At 44.8% G+C, this 25,929-nt stretch overlaps 1 protein-coding gene across 1 annotated transcript in view; it reads right to left on the bottom strand.

Annotated features, from left to right (window-relative positions):
• Positions 1-22,921, bottom strand: part of muc2.1 (mucin 2.1) — a 30,538-nt gene extending 7,617 nt beyond the window's left edge. Inside the window, exons 1-30 of the mRNA XM_072698463.1 lie at positions 22,773-22,921; positions 21,761-22,022; positions 19,659-19,773; positions 19,415-19,505; positions 18,963-19,084; positions 18,651-18,867; positions 17,993-18,118; positions 17,651-17,765; positions 16,639-16,777; positions 16,379-16,492; positions 16,150-16,216; positions 15,846-15,983; positions 15,402-15,566; positions 15,042-15,136; positions 14,837-14,963; positions 14,335-14,590; positions 14,098-14,150; positions 13,910-14,010; positions 12,460-12,611; positions 11,242-11,380; positions 10,735-10,845; positions 10,460-10,639; positions 10,109-10,348; positions 9,522-9,678; positions 8,720-8,848; positions 8,428-8,572; positions 8,179-8,222; positions 6,152-8,082; positions 2,695-3,022; positions 2,232-2,386 (exon numbers count right to left, since the gene is read on the bottom strand). Coding sequence (XP_072554564.1) covers positions 2,232-2,386; positions 2,695-3,022; positions 6,152-8,082; positions 8,179-8,222; positions 8,428-8,572; positions 8,720-8,848; positions 9,522-9,678; positions 10,109-10,348; positions 10,460-10,639; positions 10,735-10,845; positions 11,242-11,380; positions 12,460-12,611; positions 13,910-14,010; positions 14,098-14,150; positions 14,335-14,590; positions 14,837-14,963; positions 15,042-15,136; positions 15,402-15,566; positions 15,846-15,983; positions 16,150-16,216; positions 16,379-16,492; positions 16,639-16,777; positions 17,651-17,765; positions 17,993-18,118; positions 18,651-18,867; positions 18,963-19,084; positions 19,415-19,505; positions 19,659-19,773; positions 21,761-22,022; positions 22,773-22,842 — 6,084 coding nt within the window. The 5' untranslated portion in view covers positions 22,843-22,921. The remainder of the gene's footprint in view (positions 1-2,231; positions 2,387-2,694; positions 3,023-6,151; positions 8,083-8,178; positions 8,223-8,427; positions 8,573-8,719; positions 8,849-9,521; positions 9,679-10,108; positions 10,349-10,459; positions 10,640-10,734; positions 10,846-11,241; positions 11,381-12,459; positions 12,612-13,909; positions 14,011-14,097; positions 14,151-14,334; positions 14,591-14,836; positions 14,964-15,041; positions 15,137-15,401; positions 15,567-15,845; positions 15,984-16,149; positions 16,217-16,378; positions 16,493-16,638; positions 16,778-17,650; positions 17,766-17,992; positions 18,119-18,650; positions 18,868-18,962; positions 19,085-19,414; positions 19,506-19,658; positions 19,774-21,760; positions 22,023-22,772) is intronic.
• Positions 22,922-25,929: the final 3,008 nt, after the last annotated feature.

Here is a 25,929-nt window from a genome sequence, read left to right as displayed (position 1 = left end):
TCCTGTATCACAATGCTGTCTGTCTCTTTTTGCACTGCTGTCTGTCCTGTATTGCACTGCTACCTGTCCTGTATCACACTGCTGTCTGTCCTGTATCACACTGCTATCTGTCCTGTATCACACTGCTATCTGTCCTGTATCACACTGCTGTCTGTCCTGTATCACACTGCTATCTGTCCTGTATCACACTGCTGTCTGTCCTGTATCACACTGCTATCTGTCCTGTATCACACTGCTATCTGTCCTGTATCACACTGCTGTCTGTCCTGTATCACACTGCTATCTGTCCTGTATCACACTGCTATCTGTCCTGTATCACACTGCTATCTGTCCTGTATCACACTGCTGTCTGTCCTGTATCACACTGCTATCTGTCCTGTATCACACTGCTGTCTGTCCTGTATCACACTGCTATCTGTCCTGTATCACACTGCTGTCTGTCCTGTATCACACTGCTATCTGTCCTGTATCACACTGCTATCTGTCCTGTATCACACTGCTATCTGTCCTGTATCACACTGCTATCTGTCCTGTATCACACTGCTGTCTGTCCTGTATCACACTGCTATCTGTCCTGTATCACACTGCTGTCTGTCCTGTATCACACTGCTATCTGTCCTGTATCACACTGCTGTCTGTCCTGTATCACACTGCTATCTGTCCTGTATCACACTGCTATCTGTCCTGTATCACACTGCTGTCTGTCCTGTATCACACTGCTATCTGTCCTGTATCACACTGCTGTCTGTCCTGTATCACACTGCTATCTGTCCTGTATCACACTGCTATCTGTCCTGTATCACACTGCTATCTGTCCTGTATCACACTGCTATCTGTCCTGTATCACACTGCTATCTGTCCTGTATCACACTGCTGTCTGTCCTGTATCACACTGCTATCTGTCCTGTATCACACTGCTGTCTGTCCTGTATCACACTGCTATCTGTCCTGTATCACACTGCTGTCTGTCCTGTATCACACTGCTATCTGTCCTGTATCACACTGCTGTCTGTCCTGTATCACACTGCTACCTGTCCTGTATCACACTGCTGTCTGTCCTGTATCACACTGCTATCTGTCCTGTATCACACTGCTATCTGTCCTGTATCACACTGCTACCTGTCCTGTATCACACTGCTGTCTGTCCTGTATCACACTGCTATCTGTCCTGTATCACACTGCTATCTGTCCTGTATTACACTGCTGTCTGTCCTGTATCACAATGCTGTCTGTCTCTTTTTGCACTGCTATCTGTCCTGTATTACACTGCTGTCTGTCCTGTATCACAATGCTGTCTGTCCTGTATCACAATGCTGTCTGTCTCTTTTTGCACTGCTGTCTGTCCTGTATTGCACTGCTACCTGTCCTGTATCACACTGCAATCTGTCCTGTATCACACTGCTGTCTGTCCTGTATCACAATGCTGTCTGTCTCTTTTTGCACTGCTGTCTGTCCTGTATTGCACTGCTACCTGTCCTGTATCACACTGCAATCTGTCCTGTATCACACTGCTATCTGTCCTGTATCACACTGCTATCTGTCCTGTATTACACTGCTGTCTGTCCTGTATCACACTGCTATCTGTCCTGTATTACACTGCTGTCTGTCCTGTATCACACTGCTATCTGTCCTGTATTACACTGCTATCTGTCCTGTATTACACTGCTGTCTGTCCTGTATCACACTGCTATCTGTCCTGTATTACACTGCTATCTGTCCTGTATCACACTGCTATCTGTCCTGTATTACACTGCTGTCTGTCCTGTATCACACTGCTATCTGTCCTGTATTACACTGCTGTCTGTCCTGTATCACACTGCTATCTGTCCTGTATCACACTGCTATCTGTCCTGTATTACACTGCTGTCTGTCCTGTATCCTTTTACTGTCTGTCCTGTATCACACTGCTATCTGTCCTGTATCACACTGCTTTCTGTCCTGTATCACACTGCTGTCTGTCCTGTATCACACTGCCGTCTGTCCTGTATCACACTGCCGTCTGTCCTGTATCACACTGCTTTCTGTCCTGTATCACACTGCTGTCTGTCCTGTATCACACTGCTGTCTGTCCTGTATCACACTGCTTTCTGTCCTGTATCACACTGCTGTCTGTCCTGTATCACACTGCTGTCTGTCCTTCATCATTCCTGTCAGCCCAGTGAGCTGGAAGCTCTACTTTGGCAGCTTAGGCTGCCTCTGTGTATGTGTGACCACGGGGCCAGGCGACTCACCATTTTGTCCCACTCGGGGCAGTCGGGGACAGGAGGAGTCGGAGTTGGGGGATTAAGACACGGTCCTGTCGTATTTTGGAGCTCACAAACATCAGAGCAGATCATGGTGAGGCAGAGTCCAGCTCCAATGTGTGTCATATTAAATATGACGTCCCCTAAGGAAAAATTAAGAAAAAATTAACTATACATAACAGGTGAATATTGTTTCATAAATAAAATTAAGAGTACGCAAGAGAATTTCAGAGAGGGAAACAAAGTAATTGTACATAAGCAATCAGAAAACTCATTAAAAGAATAATTAAAGAATTCTACTTTCGAAAAGTCATATTCTGCATGGTAATTCTGTGCTGGGAAAGGAAATACAATTTGTCTCTAATACTTAAATCCTAATTTTTTATCATAGGTTCCAAAAATAAAGGCAACAAAAGTGCCTGACATGTTTATATACACATAATAAACATACCAGGTTTGTAAATATTCCCATTAACTTCACAAAAACATGGTGTGGGTCCAGCTGGGCTTGAAGACGTTGTAGACGGTGATGTTGAATTTACTTGAGGAAGTGATGGAACAGCAGTTGAGACTGGAGAACCAGTTACAATCAGATCAGGGGGTTCTGCAGTTGTTGTAGGCGATTCTGTTGTAGTGGTAGTAGTTGGTGGTGGAGGTGTTTCTGTTGTAGTGGTAGTAGTTGGTGGTGGAGGTGTTTCTGTTGTAGTGGTAGTAGTTGGTGGTGGAGGTGTTTCTGTTGTAGTGGTAGTAGTTGGTGGTGGAGGTGTTTCTGTTGTAGTGCTTGGTGGTGGAGGTGTTTCTGTTGTAGTGCTTGGTGGTGGAGGTGTTTCTGTTGTAGTGGTAGTTGTTGGTGGTGGAGGCGTTTCTGTTGTAGTGGTAGTAGTTGGTGGTGGAGGCGTTTCTGTTGTAGTAGTAGTAGTTGGTGGTGGAGGCGTTTCTGTTGTAGTGGTAGTAGTTGGTGGTGGAGGTGATTCTGTTGTAGTGGTAGTAGTTGGTGGTGGAGGTGTTTCTGTTGTAGTGGTAGTAGTTGGTGGTGGAGGTGTTTCTGTTGTAGTGGTAGTTGTTGGTGGTGGAGGCGTTTCTGTTGTAGTGGTAGTAGTTGGTGGTGGAGGTGATTCTGTTGTAGTGGTAGTAGTTGGTGGTGGAGGCGTTTCTGTTGTAGTGGTAGTAGTTGGTGGTGGAGGTGATTCTGTTGTAGTGGTAGTAGTTGGTGGTGGAGGTGTTTCTGTTGTAGTGCTTGGTGGTGGAGGTGTTTCTGTTGTAGTGGTAGTAGTTGGTGGTGGAGGCGATTCTGTTGTAGTGGTAGTAGTTGGTGGTGGAGGTGATTCTGTTGTAGTGGTAGTAGTTGGTGGTGGAGGCGATTCTGTTGTAGTGGTAGTAGTTGGTGGTGGAGGCGTTTCTGTTGTAGTGGTAGTAGTTGGTGGTGGAGGTGATTCTGTTGTAGTGGTAGTAGTTGGTGGTGGAGGCGTTTCTGTTGTAGTGGAAGTAGTTGGTGGTGGAGGTGATTCTGTTGTAGTGGTAGTAGTTGGTGGTGGAGGTGATTCTGTTGTAGTGGTAGTAGTTGGTGGTGGAGGTGTTTCTGTTGTAGTGGTAGTAGTTGGTGGTGGAGGTGTTTCTGTTGTAGTGGTAGTAGTTGGTGGTGGAGGTATTTCTGTTGTAGTGCTTGGTGGTACAGGTGGTTTGGTTGTTGTAGTTGGTGGTGGAGGTGTTTCTGTTGTGGTGGTAGTAGTTGGTGGTGGAGGTGATTCTGTTGTAGTGGTAGTAGTTGGTGGTGGAGGTGTTTCTGTTGTAGTGGTAGTAGTTGGTGGTGGAGGCGTTTCTGTTGTAGTGCTTGGTGGTGGAGGCGTTTCTGTTGTAGTGGTAGTAGTTGGTGGTGGAGGTGTTTCTGTTGTAGTGCTTGGTGGCGGAGGCGTTTCTGTTGTAGTGGTAGTAGTTGGTGGTGGAGGTGTTTCTGTTGTAGTGCTTGGTGGTGGAGGTGTTTCTGTTGTAGTGCTTGGTGGTGGAGGCGTTTCTGTTGTAGTGGTAGTAGTTGGTGGTGGAGGCGTTTCTGTTGTAGTAGTAGTAGTTGGTGGTGGAGGCGTTTCTGTTGTAGTGGTAGTAGTTGGTGGTGGAGGTGTTTCTGTTGTAGTGGTAGTAGTTGGTGGTGGAGGTGTTTCTGTTGTAGTGCTTGGTGGTGGAGGCGTTTCTGTTGTAGTAGTAGTAGTTGGTGGTGGAGGCGTTTCTGTTGTAGTGGTAGTAGTTGGTGGTGGAGGTGTTTCTGTTGTAGTGCTTGGTGGTGGAGGTGTTTCTGTTGTAGTGCTTGGTGGTGGAGGCGTTTCTGTTGTAGTGGTAGTAGTTGGTGGTGGAGGCGTTTCTGTTGTAGTGCTTGGTGGTGGAGGCGTTTCTGTTGTAGTAGTAGTAGTTGGTGGTGGAGGCGTTTCTGTTGTAGTGGTAGTAGTTGGTGGTGGAGGCGTTTCTGTTGTAGTAGTAGTAGTTGGTGGTGGAGGCGTTTCTGTTGTAGTGGTAGTAGTTGGTGGTGGAGGCGATTCTGTTGTAGTGGTAGTAGTTGGTGGTGGAGGTGATTCTGTTGTAGTGGTAGTAGTTGGTGGTGGAGGTGTTTCTGTTGTAGTGCTTGGTGGTGGAGGCGTTTCTGTTGTAGTGGTAGTAGTTGGTGGTGGAGGCGTTTCTGTTGTAGTGGTAGTAGTTGGTGGTGGAGGCGTTTCTGTTGTAGTGGTAGTAGTTGGTGGTGGAGGCGTTTCTGTTGTAGTGCTTGGTGGTGGAGGCGTTTCTGTTGTAGTAGTAGTAGTTGGTGGTGGAGGCGTTTCTGTTGTAGTGGTAGTAGTTGGTGGTGGAGGTGTTTCTGTTGTAGTGCTTGGTGGTGGAGGTGTTTCTGTTGTAGTGCTTGGTGGTGGAGGCGTTTCTGTTGTAGTGGTAGTAGTTGGTGGTGGAGGTGATTCTGTTGTAGTGGTAGTAGTTGGTGGTGGAGGTGATTCTGTTGTAGTGGTAGTAGTTGGTGGTGGAGGCGTTTCTGTTGTAGTGGAAGTAGTTGGTGGTGGAGGTGATTCTGTTGTAGTGGTAGTAGTTGGTGGTGGAGGTATTTCTGTTGTAGTGCTTGGTGGTACAGGTGGTTTGGTTGTTGTAGTTGGTGGTGGAGGTGTTTCTGTTGTGGTGGTAGTAGTTGGTGGTGGAGGTGATTCTGTTGTAGTGGTAGTAGTTGGTGGTGGAGGTGTTTCTGTTGTAGTGGTAGTAGTTGGTGGTGGAGGCGTTTCTGTTGTAGTGCTTGGTGGTGGAGGCGTTTCTGTTGTAGTGGTAGTAGTTGGTGGTGGAGGTGTTTCTGTTGTAGTGCTTGGTGGTGGAGGCGTTTCTGTTGTAGTAGTAGTAGTTGGTGGTGGAGGCGTTTCTGTTGTAGTGGTAGTAGTTGGTGGTGGAGGCGTTTCTGTTGTAGTGGTAGTAGTTGGTGGTGGAGGCGTTTCTGTTGTAGTGGTAGTAGTTGGTGGTGGAGGCGTTTCTGTTGTAGTAGTAGTAGTTGGTGGTGGAGGCGTTTCTGTTGTAGTGGTAGTAGTTGGTGGTGGAGGTGTTTCTGTTGTAGTAGTAGTAGTTGGTGGTGGAGGCGTTTCTGTTGTAGTGGTAGTAGTTGGTGGTGGAGGTGTTTCTGTTGTAGTGGTAGTAGTTGGTGGTGGAGGCGTTTCTGTTGTAGTAGTAGTAGTTGGTGGTGGAGGCGTTTCTGTTGTAGTGGTAGTAGTTGGTGGTGGAGGTGTTTCTGTTGTAGTGCTTGGTGGTGGAGGCGTTTCTGTTGTAGTGGTAGTGGTTGGTGGTGGAGGCGTTTCTGTTGTAGTGGTAGTAGTTGGTGGTGGAGGCGTTTCTGTTGTAGTAGTAGTAGTTGGTGGTGGAGGCGTTTCTGTTGTAGTGGTAGTAGTTGGTGGTGGAGGTGATTCTGTTGTAGTGGTAGTAGTTGGAGGTGGAGGTGATTCTGTTGTAGTGGTAGTAGTTGGTGGTGGAGGTGTTTCTGTTGTAGTGGTAGTAGTTGGTGGTGGAGGTGTTTCTGTTATAGTGGTAGTAGTTGGTGGTGGAGGTGTTTCTGTTGTAGTGCTTGGTGGTACAGGTGGTTTGGTTGTTGTAGTTGGTGGTGGAGGTGTTTCTGTTGTGGTGGTAGTAGTTGGTGGTGGAGGTGATTCTGTTGTAGTGGTAGTAGTTGGTGGTGGAGGCGTTTCTGTTGTAGTGCTTGGTGGTGGAGGTGTTTCTGTTGTAGTGGTAGTAGTTGGTGGTGGAGGTGTTTCTGTTGTAGTGGTAGTAGTTGGTGGTGGAGGCGTTTCTGTTGTAGTGCTTGGTGGTGGAGGTGTTTCTGTTGTAGTGGTAGTAGTTGGTGGTGGAGGCGTTTCTGTTGTAGTGGTAGTAGTTGGTGGTGGAGGAGTTTCTGTTGTAGTGGTAGTAGTTGGTGGTGGAGGTGTTTCTGTTGTAGTGGTAGTCGTTGGTGGTGGAGGTGTTTCTGTTGTAGTGGTAGTCGTTGGTGGTGGAGATGCACATGGATTGCAGCACAGGACTCTAATCATATAATTATAACATTTGTAGGGCCGATGTTTTTGCTCCTCTTTGTCGCATATTAAACCAAATGAAATATTACAGTGAACCTTTTGGTTTGTTTCAGCTATAAATTCTTCAAGGGTTTTATCTGGGAAGTCTGTTGCCTTACATTCAATGTCTTCTCGATATTCACACACCTCTTTCCCACTGGCGATAATGTCATCATATGTTTCTGAATCACCCTTTTGTTGTGTAGGTTTATCTTCATCATACCAATCTGACCATTCACACAATGGAATACAGGGTGTTGTGGTTGGTAGTTCTGTTGTAGTGGTCGTAGTTGATGGTGGAGGTAGTTTTGTTGTAGTGGTAGTGGTTGGTGGTGGAGGTGTTTCTGTTGTAGTGGTTGGTGGTTTTAGTGTTGTAGTGGTAGTTGATGGAGGAGATGGCTTTCCCGTTGTAGTAGTTGTTGGTGTAGGACTTTCTGTTGTAGTGGTAGTAGTTGGTGGTGGAGGTGTTTCTGTTGTAGTGGTAGTAGTTGGTGGTGGAGGTGTTTCTGTTGTAGTGGTAGTAGTTGGTGGTGGAGGCGTTTCTGTTGTAGTGCTTGGTGGTGGAGGTGTTTCTGTTGTAGTGGTAGTTGTTGGTGGTGGAGGTGTTTCTGTTGTAGTGGTAGTAGTTGGTGGTGGAGGTGTTTCTGTTGTAGTGGTAGTAGTTGGTGGTGGAGGCGTTTCTGTTGTAGTGCTTGGTGGTGGAGGCGTTTCTGTTGTAGTGGTAGTTGTTGGTGGTGGAGGCGTTTCTGTTGTAGTGGTAGTAGTTGGTGGTGGAGGTGATTCTGTTGTAGTGGTAGTAGTTGGTGGTGGAGGCGATTCTGTTGTAGTGGTAGTAGTTGGTGGTGGAGGTGATTCTGTTGTAGTGGTAGTAGTTGGTGGTGGAGGCGATTCTGTTGTAGTGGTAGTAGTTGGTGGTGGAGGTGTTTCTGTTGTAGTGGTAGTAGTTGATGGTGGAGGTGATTCTGTTGTAGTGGTAGTAGTTGGTGGTGGAGGTGTTTCTGTTGTAGTGCTTGGTGGTGGAGGTGTTTCTGTTGTAGTGGTAGTTGTTGGTGGTGGAGGTGTTTCTGTTGTAGTGCTTGGTGGTGGAGGTGTTTCTGTTGTAGTGGTAGTTGGTGGTGGAGGTGGTTTTGTTGTGGTGGTGGTTGTTGGTGGTGCTGGACTACATGGCGTTTCTGTGAATATCACAGTTTCATTTATGCAGATAGCTAAGTAGCACATCCCCATGTTGTCACTGACATCATAAATGACATCATTGTCTTTGTATTCAGTTCCATTGTACACGCAGCATCCTGTGAAAATAAATTATATAAACACAGTTTATATTTTTAAAAGTATATGTTGACACATATTGAGAAAAGTTCTTGAAACTCTATCTAGGATTTTACCTGGTTTTTGGACACAGGTGATGTTTTCATATCCGTCACAGACACTATAATTGAGAGATCCATAAAAGATTAATGAGGTGCTATGAAAACTTTATCTCCATTAATAAAAAAATGATCTTACTAAAAATTGGAAAAAAAACTTTATTTGCCCCTAATGACTTACAATACTGTGTCTCTAGAGGACTGTTTTGAAGGTTATAACTTTTAACATCAGCTCTTGAGCTACCCATGTACTGTATGTGGTCTCACCATGACGTGCAAAGTTCATCTGTTGGAACATCATCTCCAGGACTGAACTCAGTTCCATTAATATAGCATCCATCACAGCGTTCCACACACATCTGATTCTTCTCATCAAATATTGGTGTTTCTGGTGGACATCTGGGGTAACAGCCTAGCAAACCATATTTGGTATGACTTAGCTCAGTGTGCCATCTCAAGTAATGAACCCAATGCCAGTGTGGTAGTTTAACTTTGATATAGCCAGATGTACAAGATCAAACAAGACAGCAGAAGGATGAAGAGAGACTTGAGTAGCTACCTTCCAGTTTTGGGAGAGCGGAGTCACAGGTGCCATTTTGGTTGAGGCAGGTCTTGTAGCAGGGTACATGACAGGGGCTATAATGCCACTCGCACTCATCGGGGCTGTTATAATAATCGCAGAAAACCGCTAGAAGTGAGAATGCACACTTTTAGTACAATGGTTAACAAGCTTAACATTACCAGTGCAATTCTAGAAAAACATTCTAAATGAACACAACGGCTCTTGGCACACATACAGCATATGCTGCATGATTACAGCAGTGTAAGTACTTCCTGCAGAAACTACAAAAAAGAATGCGTCCTATTCCAGTCAAAATCAAGAGCATAAACATATCCTTCATTCGTGTCTGGTTCAGCATTGCATCCACCCCAAAAGGTAACTGCATTTCATTGACTGCTCTGTGGAGAACAGCAACAAACCCCCAACTTTTAATTCCATATGTGAAAACAGGAGCGATCGTCCTCACATAGGCCGCCGTCTATTCCCTAAACCACGGTTGCTAACTTTGGTCAGCTGGTTGGAGTGACATTTTCATTTTCAATTGGACAAATCTGTACACATATGCACACATATTTACATGAATGTAACAGTTTTATTACCTTGTAAAAATAGCCTTTAGGGTTTACAAACTACCACAAAGCTTTTGATGTAGCTAATTTTAGGTTTACAATGGAGTGATTGCCATGCTAGATGGGTGAGAGTTGGCAACCCTTCTAAACTCATCACTAGGGGACTAGATAAACTCCTTTAAACATACAGACAGCTTGACTGGTCTTTTTAAAAGGAAAAGTCAACCTACGGCAGATGTCTGGGGTCCTCCAGGCGACACAGACGCCTGCCTCATTGCAGGCCTGGGCGTAGGAGGCAACAGCCGTGCAGAAACACTCGCAGTCGCCCCCGGTGTCACAGGCGCACGAGTCCATCACGCAGTTGTCAAAGTATGGTTGGGGGTCCACCTACAGGCATTAGCATTTGCAACACACTTTCAGTTATGTTGTACAGTAGCAGGTCAACTGGCTGGCGTGAGATTTTCAACTGGAGACAAGTCTGCATACGCATTTACATGTTTTATTACCTTGCAAATAGTCTGTAAGGTTTGCAAACACTTTTGATGTAGCTAATTTTAGGTTTATAATGGAATAATATAGATGTACCATAAGATTTTTTTTGTTTGACTGAGAGAGCCTGGAAGCATGAGTGTCCCACCACTGGTGCACCAGGCCACAGAACTATGGGAATCTGGGGGTGGAGTTGACACTCTGGGCAAGCCTCACCGCATACACCATCCCCATGTCCATAAAGTAAAATCGACATGCTAAGTTGGTGTCCCCTCAGAAGGTGGTGCCAGGGTTCCCTGATGAGTTGACTGGCATTGGTCCACCCTACCTTCTCATGGCAGACTTCGAAGGTCCTTCCTTTGATGATGCTACATTGCAGTTTGGCCCAGTTATGTCTGTTGGGGTTCAGGATGCAGGGGTCAAGGTCAGCTCCAGCGTCAGGACAGAATGGAGACACCTTCCAGCTGTTCGCAAACTCCAGGGAGCTGCTCACGGGCAGCTGGCTCTGGGTCTTGAAGTCGTTCATTCCGTTTCCGTCGAAATCCCCACAAAGACCACATACTGCTCCCTACAATGGATCATATGACTTCACTGTTCACTGCACTTTCAGTGACCATGCAGTGAGCTCAGGATGCTAATGAGCTCGCCTACACAGTGCTGCCGGCTCTCTCCTGCTCACCATGTGCTCCGGCTCCAAGATGATGCGCACAGATGTCTTGCGGTCCCAGAGCACTGCAATGCCTATGCTGGACTCCACAATCAGGTACAAGCCGACGGTTCTGACCCGGTACATCACTGCGGGACCCTCTTCCAGGTCCATGACCTCATACTTGCCATCTGCTAACATCACTTCTGTCCTCTGTGGGAAGGAGGGGGGACATACAAGTCAATGAAAGAATGACACTACTGTGCAAGAGAAAGCCCCCCAAAAACCTCGGCCAACTGAATCCTTACCCCAAGGTAAATCTTGACTGACTTGGAGCAAGTGGTTCCTGTTGTCCCACATGGAATATTCTCAGTTATCACACTGAATTTGCCTTTGCCTGTTGTGTTCCCACACTTGTCCTATAAAATACAGATATATTATTATTTCATAAATAATAATATGATGAAATTTGTAATATAATGTAACTACAAGAAGGATATGGTATTCAGTTGCAAAAGATTCTAGATCAGAGGTGGCCAATCTTATCCGCAAAGGGCCGGTGTGTATGCAGGTTTTCGTTGCAACTCCCTAATTGGGTCATTAATTAGAGGACTGATTGGCTGAAGAGTCCTCACACCTGGGTTTGAACAGCTGACCAACAGGTTATCCCAAAAACCTGCACACACACCGGCCCTTTGCGGATAAGATTGGCCACCCCTGTTCTAGATGATAATCAGGTGCTTGGCATCTAAATCCCATGTCATGTCATCTGAGATCAATTTTCTGTTGGCAGATCGTATCACGGATGCAGAAACCTGCACTGCGACGTAGCCGCAGTCTCCATGGAAGCCGAACTGCCTCTCGTCGAAGGTGGAGTAGTGTCCGCTGCCGTAGATGGTGCAGGTGCCCGAGCATTTATCCTGTGTGCAGCCCCACATCCCTCGCTTGCAGGTGCTGCAGGGATACAAGCGCTATCATTCTCCTGCACGGTAAACGGCGGCTAACTTGGGGCTCTTGCTGCAGCCCCTCCATGCGATGCAATTGATCTGCTTAACCCAGATTCAGCACAATTCTTACTTGCGCTGTCCAGTCGGTAACATGTAACGTAACAGGAGTTGACAGCACAAGACAAATAAAACCATGCTGAACAAAGAATAAATAAATGAAATAATGTCAAATAAATAAAAGAAAAGGCTAACAGGAAAAATGCAGAGTGAAGTGTAATGAGCAATATTGCTCTGTCTAGTCAAGTGTACTGTGCATTGATGAAGCTGGAGTATTCTCACTCCGTCCTGTAAAATGTACTGTACTTCCATGAGGTTGGAGTATCATCACTCTATCCAGCAGGGTTGCCAACTCTCACGCTCACGCAAGAAATCTTATAACGAATCTATATTATTCCATTATAAACCTAAAATTAGTTAAATCAAAAGCGTTGGGGCAGTTTGCAAACCCTACAGACTGTCTACAAGGACATAAAATGCTTATATAACTTTTAAATCTTTGTGCAGACTTGTCTCAAATTGAAAATCTCACGCCAGCCAGCTGACTAAACTTGGCAACCCTGCTGCGCAGTAAAGTGTACTGTGCAATTATGAGGTTGGGGTATTATTACTCCAATACCGGCACCACCATTGCATGTCCACATCCTTTCATGTTATTATCATGAGGAATTAAGACATAGTACTTATAAATCGCTAATAAAATGGTGTACTCCACAGGTAATCCACCTAGTGCATCCCAGCAAGTACACATTAGATTCTATCAACTATGCACCTGATTTTACTTATTAACTAACTATAAGTTCCTTGATTTCCTGGCTCAGACATGCAAGTGGTGACTGGTGCCATTTCAACACCAGAGAGGCTTCCTGTCGTTGCTATTGTTAGCATTTTAAGTTTTAGCTATTTGCATGATATGGTGCCTTACAAATAGTAATAGGTAGAGTTATAAAGATTACTGGTACATGTCATGTTCAATTGCAGCTATATTCAACTGCAGCTAGATATTGTAGAACAATCTCAAGCACTGACCATGTGTTGCACATGTATGGCAGCCGGGTGCCGGAGGCGTAGATCTTCCCATCGTGAGAGCATGGGCAGTCTTCTTCCTGGACACAGTTTCCCTGACCGTCGTCCACCAGGCCGTTGGGGCAGAAGCACCCAGACTCGCATGTTTCTGCAAACTGCATGAGAGGAATGGCCTTCCTTTCAATTCAATTTTAAAGCTATTGTCTGTATAGCGCCTTTCATCACACGGTTGCCCAAAGGCACTTCACAGGGTTGCAAATGGGTGGAAAATTTCCAATAAATTTCCAGCAAGTTTCTGTGAAGTTTCCATGGAAATTATTACATGGAAATTACTAATGCACCACGGTGGTCACTTTGGAGAATGCAGTTTTGTAGCTATTTGAAGTTTCTACTTTTTTACTGCTTGCATGTGCACATGTATCAGTCTACACCAGATGAGCAGAAAGGCTAAGCTGTGGTAAATTCATATTTTTGTTATTGTTTTAAATATAAAATGAAACCATAATCGTGGATATATAATGTGCATTAAATTAATCAGCTGCCCCTAAAGTAACCCATCAAACAGGCTAATAGCTAATATAGCTAGCTAACCAGCTAGCTATGCAATCTTGCTAGCTAACTGATGTCATCGATGTTTTAGTGAAGTTCATTCTGTGATGATGTAACAAGGCATCAACCTGGTGGAAGGGTTTTTGTTCATCCGAGGGAGCAGGCCCATAAACGTACAGCTAGAGGTAATTTTGGCAAACCTGAGGGCCTTTCAGACTGACCCGCACTCACTCAACACCTCAGCTGAAGTGGATAGTGACCCCCAGGGTGCGGATTCTGACTTTATTCGATCTATGACTTTGAACAGTTTCTCCAGACAGAACAGACTCTGACTTTCGCCATTAAGACTCCTGCCCTACGCCATCTGTTTCTGTTTAGTAATGTTAGAAAAGTATATGTGTGTTCATGCTCAGAAGGGTTAAATTAACTCTAAATGTCTTCAAAGTCTCTCCCTTTTTATTAGTATACTTATTATTTTGTATGTTTAACAACAGTATATGCACAAGAAAATACAAATTCCACAATAATTCCCATAAATTCCTGAAAATTCTCATAAATTGTGTGGGAAGTTTTCTTCTCTGAAAATTCTTGGAATCTGCACCCCTGGTGGCAGGAAACTGTTACATCACTTATAGAAAATGGTGCATAAAACAGGGAAAAGGAAAGAGGGGAAGAAAGAATGCAGAAGACAGCAGAGGTGAGGAACTAAAAACTGCAGAGACTGGCTGTCCAACCCCCGCGGGCATGCTAACATTATAGAAAATGAGGCTGCTTTAATAAGAGCAGGGTGTAACGCTCTGGTCAGAGTCAGGGACCTTCAGGGAGTCAGGCTCCCAAGCAGGTCTGTGTAAGCTGACAGACTGATGCCACTTACGGCAGGGAAATAATGGAATGGGACACTCACGCATTCGATGTTCAGGTTCCTGCAGGTCTTGGCACAGGCTCGGCCCATTTCCGTCTGATTGGCTGTGGAGCAGCTGAAGAACTCCATGGGAGGGGCACAGCCTGTAAAGAGGAGAGCGAACCTTAGCTGTAAGCAGTGAGCTAAATGTGACCCAAGTACAGATCCAGGAGAACCAGTGGGTCACTTACTCTGTGAGCGAAGCTTCCAAGACTGACAGCGCAGCTTTCCGTTGGTGCACATGCTTAAAGCCAAACACCAATTAGTTTGGGAGATTCTTGTTGAAGGGCCTAACAGTGATATCACTCTGCTAACCACGGGATTTGAAACAGCTGAACATCAGACCTTCTGAGTGCAGACACAGCATGCTCACCCGATGATCTACACACCACCCACTAACACAGTCCAAGATGAAATATGGTACCTACCAGAGCTCATTATTTATGGTAATAGTCTTGCCAGGCTTGATGTGGTCACCATTGTGATAGCAGGGACATTTTGCCATGGGGACACAGATACCCCGGTCATCCTGATAAAGACCCTCGGGGCAGGAGCAGCCATCCACAGGGAGGAAGTCTGTGGAGCAGCCCTGGCCTTCGGACGCCAAGGAGCGACATGTGCGCTGGCATTCTTGCAGCTGGTAGAAGAAGGTCTGGGAGGCGGGGCAGCTCTCGCTGTATTTATCTGTCCGGTTGAAACAGAAATGTTCGAAGTTTTCACGTGGCTGTTTGGAGCCAATGTAGTCCAGTGGTTCCCAACCTGGTCTTCAAGGACCCCCAAACAGTCTACAGTTTTGCTCCCACTGGGAGCTGGGAGGGACTAAAACATGGACCGACTTGGGTTTCCTAAGGACGGGGCTGGGAAACACTCTAGTCAACAAAATACAGCAAAGAAAACATCCATCGGCTGGCTTAGGAAGGATCCACTGACCACAGACATCAGTTCTCCAGTCCTGGATGATGATGTTCTTGGCTGTGCAAGCTCGCACATAGGAGGAAAACACAGCACACAGGCAGTCCTGGCTCCGCTCACAGTTACAGCTTGAGTACTTGCACCTCTGCAAGGTAATTTAAAAAGTCAGTCCTTGCCACCATCGATATAGATGTTGACTGGGCAGAGGGAGACTGCTACGTACTTTGTAGAAGCTCTCAGGGTCAACCTCTGCATGACATGCAGCAAACCGGCCTTTACGGTCCCTTAGCAAGGAGCACCAATGTTCAGCATAGTTCTCTAGTGAGGCAAGAAGATGGTGTCACCAAAATATCAACATCATCCCTTCAGAAGCATTTCTACAGCTGAACCCATATTGTCCTTCAGCCCAGGTTGTTTGGGGCTAACACAATGTTCTACTGGAAGCGGGATAGGGAAACCTTGCATTGGTCTAAACCACAAGTCAAACTGTCCTCCCTCTGAGGTTATCCAAACCTCACATCGGTCAGCATATATGGCAAACAGAGAAATGTCCGGGTGATTTTCATGGGCATCGAAAGCTAACCATTCTCCACACTGTAAGAGCAGGGGTCATCCAAACGGTCGGCTCTGTCTGGACAGCTGCCCTGGGTCTTCCAAGAGCTGGCAAAGGAGGAGGCAGTGCCTTCCACTAAGCCCTGGGGGGTCATCAGGTCGTCAGACAGAACCATATTGAAGTTTCCACACAGACCTGCACCAAAAAAATATACATTTAGCCCTGTTAACAATAGGAAGTGTGCTGAACTGGAATTAAATCCCTATTCTTCACCCCTAACTTCTGGCCCTCATATTTTCAGTAGCATATCCAGAGCTAGTTGACACTGGCATTCTCCACTTATTTAAGAGATGCTGAAGCAGCATGTTCTGCCAACCAGATAGCTAGCTAACTTCTAATGCTACTCGTTAGCTATTTATTTATTAAAGATGGGGGTGACTTTTTGAATGGGGACAAGGAAGCCCCTGGACGCACCACATGTCTTTCCCTGATAGGCTGGATCCACAGTCACATACAGTTGCATGACGGGAACGTGCTGGATGCTGAGTTGTAACCCAAAACTGGTCTGAAGCAGGATGTGGAAGGAGGATGGTCTGAAGAGAGTCAGATCAGCTGCCAAAATAAAGAAAACAAACTCATCAGGTCTAAAGTGAATGACGGAAACCATCCCTAACCATCTTTTTTATGGATCTCGTACTGCAGATCATATATGCAATAGAGGAACCAATGTGATTCTTAAACTGATGTGTAATACACTTTAATCCAACTTTATTCTCACCTGTCCAGTATGGCAAAGTGATTTCTGCATTGTGGGTCACCTTTCCATCAGATTTAAACACCAAGGCCTATAATATTCGAGAAATAGCATTAGTATAGTCCCATGTTGACAGTACTTTTCAGCACATTGGGCCTGAAGGTTCATGTTATAAATACCAAACCAGATCTCATCACCAAATCAAAGAGACAGCATTTACACACTGCTGTGCTCTGGCTTGGATGACACTCACGTTGCTCTTGTCATTATTCAGAATTAACACCACTGTCTTCAGGCACGTGTCGCTCTCCTGGATGCCACAGGGAACCAGCTGGCCCAACACCGTGAACTTAGATCCTTCACAGTCCTGAGAATAGGGAAACTGCCGTGAGTCACTTCAGTATTTGCCACAGGACCACTGTAACATTTCTGGTCATTGTTTTTTGGCAGTGAAGCTGGCAGGCTTTCCTTATTGTGCCGAGCGCCAAACACAGGCATCACCCAAAGACCCACCCTGGAGAGGACGTAGTAGCAGTCTCCGTGGAAGGTGAAAGTTCTGCCATCATAGGTGGTGATGTGTGAGCCTTCCTCTACAGCACATTCGCCTGCTCTCTGCAGCTTCTTACAGGACCACATCCCCTGGTTACAGGTGCTGAAACACAACATGTCCCACTGAACCCAAGCCTTTTCAAACACTATAATATCTATCTGCAAGGACGCCCTGCATTTTTTGCATGGAATGAAACTTTATTTGCCCACATATGAGAATAGACAGATGAGAATGCATTAGGTCTCTCAAATCCCATCTTGCTCTCCTTTTTAACACACACACACATATAGAGGTAGGAGTGAGGCTTGGAGTCTGAACGCGCTCATGGGAGTTTTACTTACGCAAAAATGTCCTGAGGGCAGAACAAAAAAATGATTGGTTCAGAGAGATAACCAATCAGATTTCAGAGGGGGTGGGTCCAAGAAAGTAGAAGAGGTGGGAGCAACCAATCAGATGTCTTGGTCCTACTTCCTCTAGTTGCATAGACCCACCTCCTCTGCAATGTGATTGGTTATCTCTCTGGACCCATCATTTTTATTTTGCCCTCAGAACATTTTTGTATAGGTACCACAAGCTCTGACTGCAGGGTCAGCCATCCATCCAGTCACCTGGAGCATTTCGGGGGGGTTTAAGTGCCTTGTTTAAAGGCCCAGCAGAGATGTGATTATCCTACTCAGGGGGTATGTTTCCTAAAAGCTCCCGTTAGCAACTTACATGGTTGGACCCATTCAGTTGCATAGTTCCAACTACGCTAGTTGCTAATGTGGTTAACCTAGTCCCTAACACAGTTAACGACTATGCTTTTGGGAAAAGCACCCCAGCATGGGACTCAAACTGGTAATCTTCTGATCACAGGCACAGAGGCCTAACCCCCTGAGCCACGCACTACTCTCTACATCCCAGCTCTCTCTGTTTCTGCCTATTGCACCAGTCAGCACTAACTAAACGAGAAGGTGGATGGGGAGGGGGACGCACCACTCCTCATGCTCGAGCAGCAGCGTCTCCCCAGTTTCATAGGACCTCTGATGGAAGCACTGGCACTGATCCTGCGGTATGCAACCCCTGTCCGAGATGTCGTCCAGCACCGTCCCTGGGAGAAGGAGCCAAACCAAAATGGTGAGCCATGAAGGAGGGGCATCTTCTCGGATGTTTTATATGACAGACCAACCATGGCCAGTAGCTTCTCCCAGGATATATATTTTTGCAAAAAAAGTAACTGAAACCCTTTTGTGAAGGATGAAATGAACCGTGAGATCCTCTTTACAACCTCTGTGCCCATGGACAGACTCTCTGGGCCCATTTGACACAAGCACTGACCTTCAGGACAGAAACATCCATCCACACTGTGCTCATCACACAGGGACTTGGTGTCTGTGTTGGTGCAGGTGTTCAGGCATGGCGAGCCGCTCTCCAGGTACACCATGTTGTAGGGACACTTCTTAACTGCATAGACATGACCAAGAACGACTTTTATGCAAGTGGATCTGTCATCTATCATGCAACTACCATTAAGTCTCACTAGACACTGAGGCTCATGGTTTAGGATATGGCAGAAAGCACCAAAATATCACAAACACTGAAGCAGCAAGCAAATATTTAATATTAAGCAAAACTTCTTTCATTCGCACAAGTATCAGTACAGGTACATAGGAACGTGTTCATTTCTAATATCCCATCATGCTCTCCTTTTTAATACACAGTCATACTGAGGTGAGAGTGAAGCTTGGGGTCTGAGCGCAGGATCAGCCCTTCATCCAGCTCCCCTGGAGCATGTTTTGGGGGATTAAGGGCCTTGTTCAAGGGCCCAATAGAGATGCAACTATTCTGTGAATTTGATCTGGTGACTTTCCGATGCCAGGCACAGAGGCCTACCGGCCGAGGAACACACCATCCTCCCCATTAACACGCGTAAATATATATGAGCAACCACAACACTGGTGAACACTGGCGGCAAGGTCACGCCATAGAGGCTCACCACAGAAGTCAGGTGTTCTCCAGTTGGGTGGAGTGCCGCCGGCGTGGGAGCACTGTCGAGAGTACTCGGCAAGGGTGCTGCACAGGCAGAAGTCATCCAGCGTATCTCCGCAGCTGCACAAGTCCTGGGCGCAGGCCTGGATATAGGGCTCCGGGCTCAATACTCTGGTGCAAGAGCTCCATGAGTCTGCCTGCAGCATCTGGGCACATCTGGCAAGCTTTGTTAAGAAAGAGGAGAAAGGGAAGTTAATTATGCGGGGCGGTTGGAAAGGATATGGAAGGTCAGAGTTTCGAGCATAGGACATGCACTCACGAAACCAGAGCAGGTATTAACTGCCGTATCTTCAATGTCTTCTTCAAGAGGGTCCTCACAGTCCTCAGTGGGAATGTGAACCTTCTGCAGGTTGCCAAACTCAATGGTGCTGATTTCAAGACCTGTACAGAGCAGGACACCAAATCACCCTCAAAGCTGAAATCGCACCCCCTACTGCTTAGATGAAAATGGTATAGTACTGTATTAAGAATAAATAAAATTATACTTAAAATTAAAACAATGCTGAAATATAATTACAAAATTATATTAAAAAAATAATTTTACTTGCCAAATCATATTAATAATTTATTGTAAAGGTAATTGCTTTTTTTGTTCTCTCATCTTGCACCCACAACGAATGTTATGTTTTTTGCTAAAACAGCAATTGTTTCATCTAGGTTAAAATGGAACTTTAGAGGGTCATGGGTCAAAAAGGATTAGCTGTCACTCACCCTCCAGAAGGAACTCATTGTAGAGAGGAATGCCATTAAAATCCCCACACAAGCCACAGGTGCGATTAGCGTATTTGGAACTGAGTTCCAGCTGCAATAAAATGAGGAAATGTTGGTTTTGTTAAATAACGCTGCTCATCTGTATTCTTTAAATGACAAGTCTTCAGATCTCAATCAAAACAGCTAAAAGGAAGCAGTGATTAGCTGGTGCTCGTTGTGGATGGATCAGTGTGAAAGATCTCACCGTCACGGCATCTTCCCCATTCCACAGGACGCTGAGGCCCAGCTTGGCGGTGACCTTGGTGTAGGTCGGGTTCCGCTCCAGCAAGACGCCTGAGCCATAGTATGGCATCACCACCCTGAGAGGAAACAAACGATGTCATTCACTTCAGCAGACGCTGTTGCCACATGAGGCAAATAGCACATTACAAACATATGGCCAGCTGTCAAGGAGTCGACTGGACATAAGTGCAGCTAGGCTGAGCTTCAAGTGAATGTCCGGGTATAACTATAAGCAGAAATGGAGCAGGTGCTACACAAATAACATTCTGAGGGATAGCCAACATGGATTTAGGAGAGGTAGATCCTGTTTAAGTAATCTACTTGAGTTCTTTGAGGAAGTTACAAGAGAACTTGATCACAAAAAGGCCTACGATGTGATCTACTTAGATTTCCAGATGGCCTTTGATGTTGTCCCCCACAAACGGCTGTTGCTTAAGCTTAAAGCTGCAGGGATTTTGGGAACTGTAGCAGCTTGGATCGAAAACTGGTTAACAGACAGGAAGCAGCGAGTAGTTATTAGAGCCACAATGTCAATGTGGGTCTGTGTTCATAGTGGGGTACCGCAGGGTTTAATTGTAGGACCACTATTGTTCCTTATTTACATTAATGATATTGACACCAATACATACAGTAAACTGGTTAAATTTGCAGACGACACCAAGGTGAGTGGTATAGCAGATACTGAACTATCAGCACAGAGGCTACAACGGGATCTTGATTTAATTAGCGAATGGGCTGATACTTAGCAGATGAAATTTAACATAGATAAATGTAAGGTAATCCATGCAGGGAGCAGAAATATAAAGTACAGATATTTTATGGGTTCCACTGAAATAAAGGTAGCTGACTATGAGAAAGACCTCGGTGTATATGTTGATGCTTCCATATCCCACTCTCGCCAGTGTGGGGAAGCAATAAAAAAGGCTAATAGGATGTTGGCTTACATCTCTAGGTGTGTGGAGTTTAAGTCAAGGGAGGTGATGCTACGGTTATACAATTCCTTGGTAAGACCCCACCTAGAATATTTTGCGCAGGTTTGGTCACCATACCTTAAAAGGACATTGCTGCCTTGGAAAGGGTTCAATGTAGGGCTACAAGAATGATTCCTGGTCCTAGAGGAATGTCTTATGAGGAGAGGTTAGCTGAGCTGAATCTGTTTAGCCTCAAGCAAAGGAGACCAAGGGGGGACATGATCCAGGTATATACTGTAAGATTCTAACAGGTCTGGATGCTGTTCAGCTAAATGGCTACTTCAATATTAGTTTAAGTACTAGAACTCGTGGCCATAAGTGGAAATTAACGAGAGAACATTTTAAAATGAATTTAAGAAAGCACTTCTTTACACAGTGTGTAGTTAGAGTATGGAATAGTCTTCCTGTTAGTGTAGCGGAAGCTAAAACCCTGGATTTCTTTAAATAACAACTCTGAGCTATTAGTTAAGTTCTCCCCAAACGAGCTTGATGGGCTGAATGGCCTCCTCTCGTTTATAAATTTCTAATGTTCTTAGATGTACAACATCTTCCAAACAAGACAACTATTCAAGCAGCAGTAAGGGCAACATTAAGGGCTTTCAGGCTAGTAGAGGTGCTCCTGGAGCAGTTGTGTCATGAGGCATTTCTTGAAGATGGAGAGGGAGTCTGATGACCGGAAAGGTTTGCAGCAGGTCATCAGTGTCCCAAAGCTTGAGCTAAGATCCATGGCATTAATGCATCAACAGCATGACAGTCTTTTATACTTGTATATTGTATATTATGTATAAAATTCTAGCATCACCTTTATATGCAGCTCTATTGCAGACCACATCACTTTGAGTGTCATACACACCAAACATATCACTCCAGGATTCAGGTACCACTCCTTCTCACTGTAACACTCACACGTCAATATCCCTGTCCACTTATTATTTGGATTTGTCTTAAATTTTACCACTGGCTTAGCGTATGTGTTTATGTGTTGATTTTTTAATAACTACTGAACCAATTGTTGTCTGAAATACAGGTATGATTTTCATCATTTTCCCATAAAATTCCTGCTTTTTAAAAACCTTAAAACAAAGGTGCTCACTTTTCTCCATTGACGGTAGCCAAGTTCTTGCTGAGAATGATGACCAGGTCCTTGATGGTGACCACCACTCGACTGATGGATGGATGACCGTCAACCAGGGCCTTCTTCATGTGTACAGAGAATTCCAGGAAAGACTCATGACAGTCAGAGGCCAAGTTGTACTCGCACAAGCCTGGGTATTGATACACATCGCCATCGAAGGTCTTGAAGTGGTCTTTGCCCCAGGTGCTGCAGATGCTGTTGATGTGATTTTGATTCCAGGCTGGAATACAGGTTGTTATGTTATGAAAACATGTGGATAACGCAATACAACAAAATTAGCATTGGGCAACCATAATCTGTTTGTCAAAGGGCAATAAACACTTCTGTAATAACCAATTACATCTCATTGATGCAGTACATGTTACCATACAATGAACACTTTCAAACATACAACCTCCCATACAGGATTTTAACCCAGTAATCCCAGTTCTATTGAATCCTTATTAATTCCTCTTTGATCTGTATGACCATAATCGTGGCTGATAAGTTACATTTAAGAATATAACATAAAATGATCATTTAAATGTTAGCAATGTACGTTATTTGCATTTTTAATGACAGTTCTCAGGATAGACAAAGTTGCCCTGGTTCCAGCTGTAATAGACTATTCTACTTGGAAACTGCGCTAACCAGCTTTCTTTTACCACTGGAGTTTACCGGCTGTTCACTGGCAAGCGAACCGGCACAATGATACAAGGCTAACATTACATCTCCCTTAACATTACATCTCCCTTGTCTGATACTGTCTCGCTGCAGTGGTAGACAGCTGATAAGCTGTGAACATAATTAAATGGACGTATGCAAAAATTCAAGACTAACCTTGGCATTGCACACTTTGATTAGTATATTATTGATGTTCCATTGATTTATAGTAAGCTTTATATCTCCTGTGGCCCACCATGTCAGCGTAGGACCCCGCATATGGGTAACCCTTTCAGTGCCTGTGCTTAATGAGGGCCTTCCATCTTACCTGCTCCTGTCTCCACCTTGAGCGTCCAGCAGAGTAAGAGTGCCAAGATGCAGATGGGCATGGTCCCCATCCTGGCAGACACCTTGAGGACTTGGAATCACAGTGCAGGAAATGTCCAAGCTGAGCTCTGTGTCTCCTTATATGGGCCAGGCTTCTTCAGGCCCACGCCTCTAAGGTCCCACTACCTGCATGGAAACAGGCACTTTATGGAGTCTTAGCAAACATAAGACAGGCTGGTGCCACAGGTAGAATACACACTGCACCCGGGAACACCCTGATGGTTCCTGGAGGAATTCCAGTTAAATGAATTCTTGAAGGGTACAACTAGAAGGAATCAACCTTAACCTTGAACCTGTGACCATCTCCTTGTGTTTGGGGAGTATGCTCACCTTTGAATGTCTTTCTGGATAAAAGCATTAGGTAACTCAACATATTTGACATTAATACTCAGCATGGTGGTTCTTTGAGTAAAACAGTTGGGTTTGGGTCTGGCTCCAGCTCTGCTTACATATTTAGGGTGACCACAGGTCCTCTTTTATTGGTACCTAAATTCCCTGAAATGTCCAGGATTTTACATTTTCATGTTTAATTTGTATTCTACACTTATGTATGTGCATATTTGCATTGCTTTGATGCCTCTTGCATTGCCTCCACTGGGAAGTTATAAATGGCACTCAGTCTAAGCCAGGAGACTGAAATACAAATAACCCAGGAGTCACTGGCTGGGGGCCCTTCTCCCAAGGGCCCCCTGGGTGGGGGGTCATTCTCCCAGGGACCCACTGGTTGAGACTTCTTCTCCCAAGGGTCCCCTGGCTGGGGGGTCATTCTCCCAGGGACCCACTGGTTGAGACTTCTTCTCCCAAGGGCGCACTGGCTGAGAGCTCTTAGAGATTAGATTAGATTAGATAGTACTTTATTAATCCCTCGGGAAGGTTCCTCCGGGAAATTTAGTTCCAGCAGCAGTACACCGACACATTACAGTTACAAGAATTAAAATTTGGGGGATGGGGGGAAAAAAAAATAAAAAATAGAATGAGTACACATATATAATATAAAAGCAGTATATACATATTTGGCATAAAGGTTATTGTTCAGAAGATAATAAATAACAGGGCTTTTGCACAGATCATTATTGCAGTTTGAGTTATAATACTGGTCCAGTGTTGTCAAAGTTTTTATTATTCTTGTTTCTCCCCTTATTCCTCTGTCCTCCTGTTTCCACTCCCCTTCCCACTCAGCGAGGAGTTGTACATTTGGTGGCATGTGGGACGAAGGAGTTTTTAAGTCTATTGGTCCTAGACTTAGGGAGAAGCAACCTGTCGCTGAACGAACTCCTCTGGTTGTTTATGAAAGTGTGCAGAGGGTGACTGACATTGTCCATAATGTCCAGTAGTTTCTTAAGTGACCTTTTATCTGCCACTGTCACCAGAGTGTCCAGTTTCATGCCAACCTTGCTCTCCTCGCAAGGGGCCACTGGCTAGATCCATCTTACTAAGCCAGGAGAGGGGGTACTCTCTGTGGGAAAATGGAAGATTAGATGATGAATTGAAAGCCTGTTGTGGGCCTATAAAACTGTCTTCTGGGCTGCAAGTCTGAGGCCTCTGGTCTAAGCAGTGTAATGTTTCAGCTTTTCTTACACCAGACTTATCCAGGGCAGTCACTTGGCCTGCTTGCTTACCTAGATGGGGACAAACTAGCAGGTCACGCAAACGGCTGGGCGGTTCCAGAGCTCCAGCAGGATCCTGCGGAGATGAGGAGGAAACGAAGGCGACACTGCTGGTAATAAACTTTATTTGGGAGTCTGATCTTTCCACCATAAAGAGATAATAGGATTTTAATTAGCAAATGCATCATAAATACAACAAATGGTATTATAAATTTTGCACATCAGTATTAGTCAGAACAAACTGAATAATTATTGATGCAAAGCTTCGTGATAGTGTACACCATATGCTCACCGGGATTTATGACAGGACTGGCCCGGAAATTAAATAGTGCTGCAGTATTTGAAGATACATTGAATTAGTATCTGAAATTGAAAAAAAGATATTCTGTTTCTCTTTTACACACAGTGCGCAGCACAGTCTACAAACTTGGCATATGAGACAGATGCTTTTAAAATGATCTCTGTCAGTCAGACTCAAAGGCGACTCTAGGGATGCTGGGAGCCGTAGGGAAGAATGGCAAAATGTATTACCTTTATTTTACTGTGAAGTGTAAATTAATATCAACAAAGAGAATTTAATAAACACAATTTGTCTTTAATTTTCGTGAAAAACAGAATGACAAAGCAGATTTGTCGTTGCAATGTGCAATGTAATCAGCTGTCCTCGGGGCCCTCTTCCAGTTCGGGGCCCCAAGCTGTCGCCTGCCCGGCCGGTCCTGTCACTGTGCCTCTGATTAGACTTGCAGAAACACTCAAAAAGAACAAAAATGCAGTTATTTTCATTTGCTTAATTTTTGTGTCATTTGAAGAATTATTTAAATGTATGTTAAATGTATCTGGCAGACTGTCAAGCACTTAATGGGTGGATGCAGTAAAATCCTTAAAATAGATGCTTTTCATACGATATGCTCCAATATCAGAGATCAGTCGCCTGTATAAGAAACACTAAGTCACCTGCCTTTTACAGACGTGCAGGATGCCCTTGGAAAGCAGAACTTATACTGATGCTTATACCTTATACAGTCAAAGAAAATGTGTAAGGTAGTAAATGTATATTTGCTCAGAAAAAAATAACATTACAATATATTCAAATTAACATTAACACAATACAAAATAAACAAGAATTTCTCCTGTTCTCCAAAAAGTTTTTGATATCTTGTTGGATAGCTCGATGAACACCACTTAGGCTCCCAAACCTCTCCACAGTTAATATAAATCACTCAGTGAGGCATTGATTAGCCAAACATGGTACGCTAGTAATTAAGTTGACAAATGCGTTGGAGTATTGGATAGCTACTGTATATACCAGGTTTTGAAATGGGTAAGCTGACACACTTTGACAGACATAATGTAACAGTATTACGCCAACATGAAGATCATTTAAGCATTGTTTTCTGTAACTAAGACGTTTGCACAGTACTATAGCTCTGTAGATCTGGGAATATTTTAAGAATTGTTCTATTTCTGTATTCAATAAGTGCATGTAATATA

Source organism: Paramormyrops kingsleyae, chromosome 13 (assembly GCF_048594095.1).
Source record: "Paramormyrops kingsleyae isolate MSU_618 chromosome 13, PKINGS_0.4, whole genome shotgun sequence".
Taxonomy (NCBI): Eukaryota; Metazoa; Chordata; class Actinopteri; order Osteoglossiformes; family Mormyridae; genus Paramormyrops; species Paramormyrops kingsleyae.
This window is presented reverse-complemented; position numbering and strand designations above follow the sequence as displayed.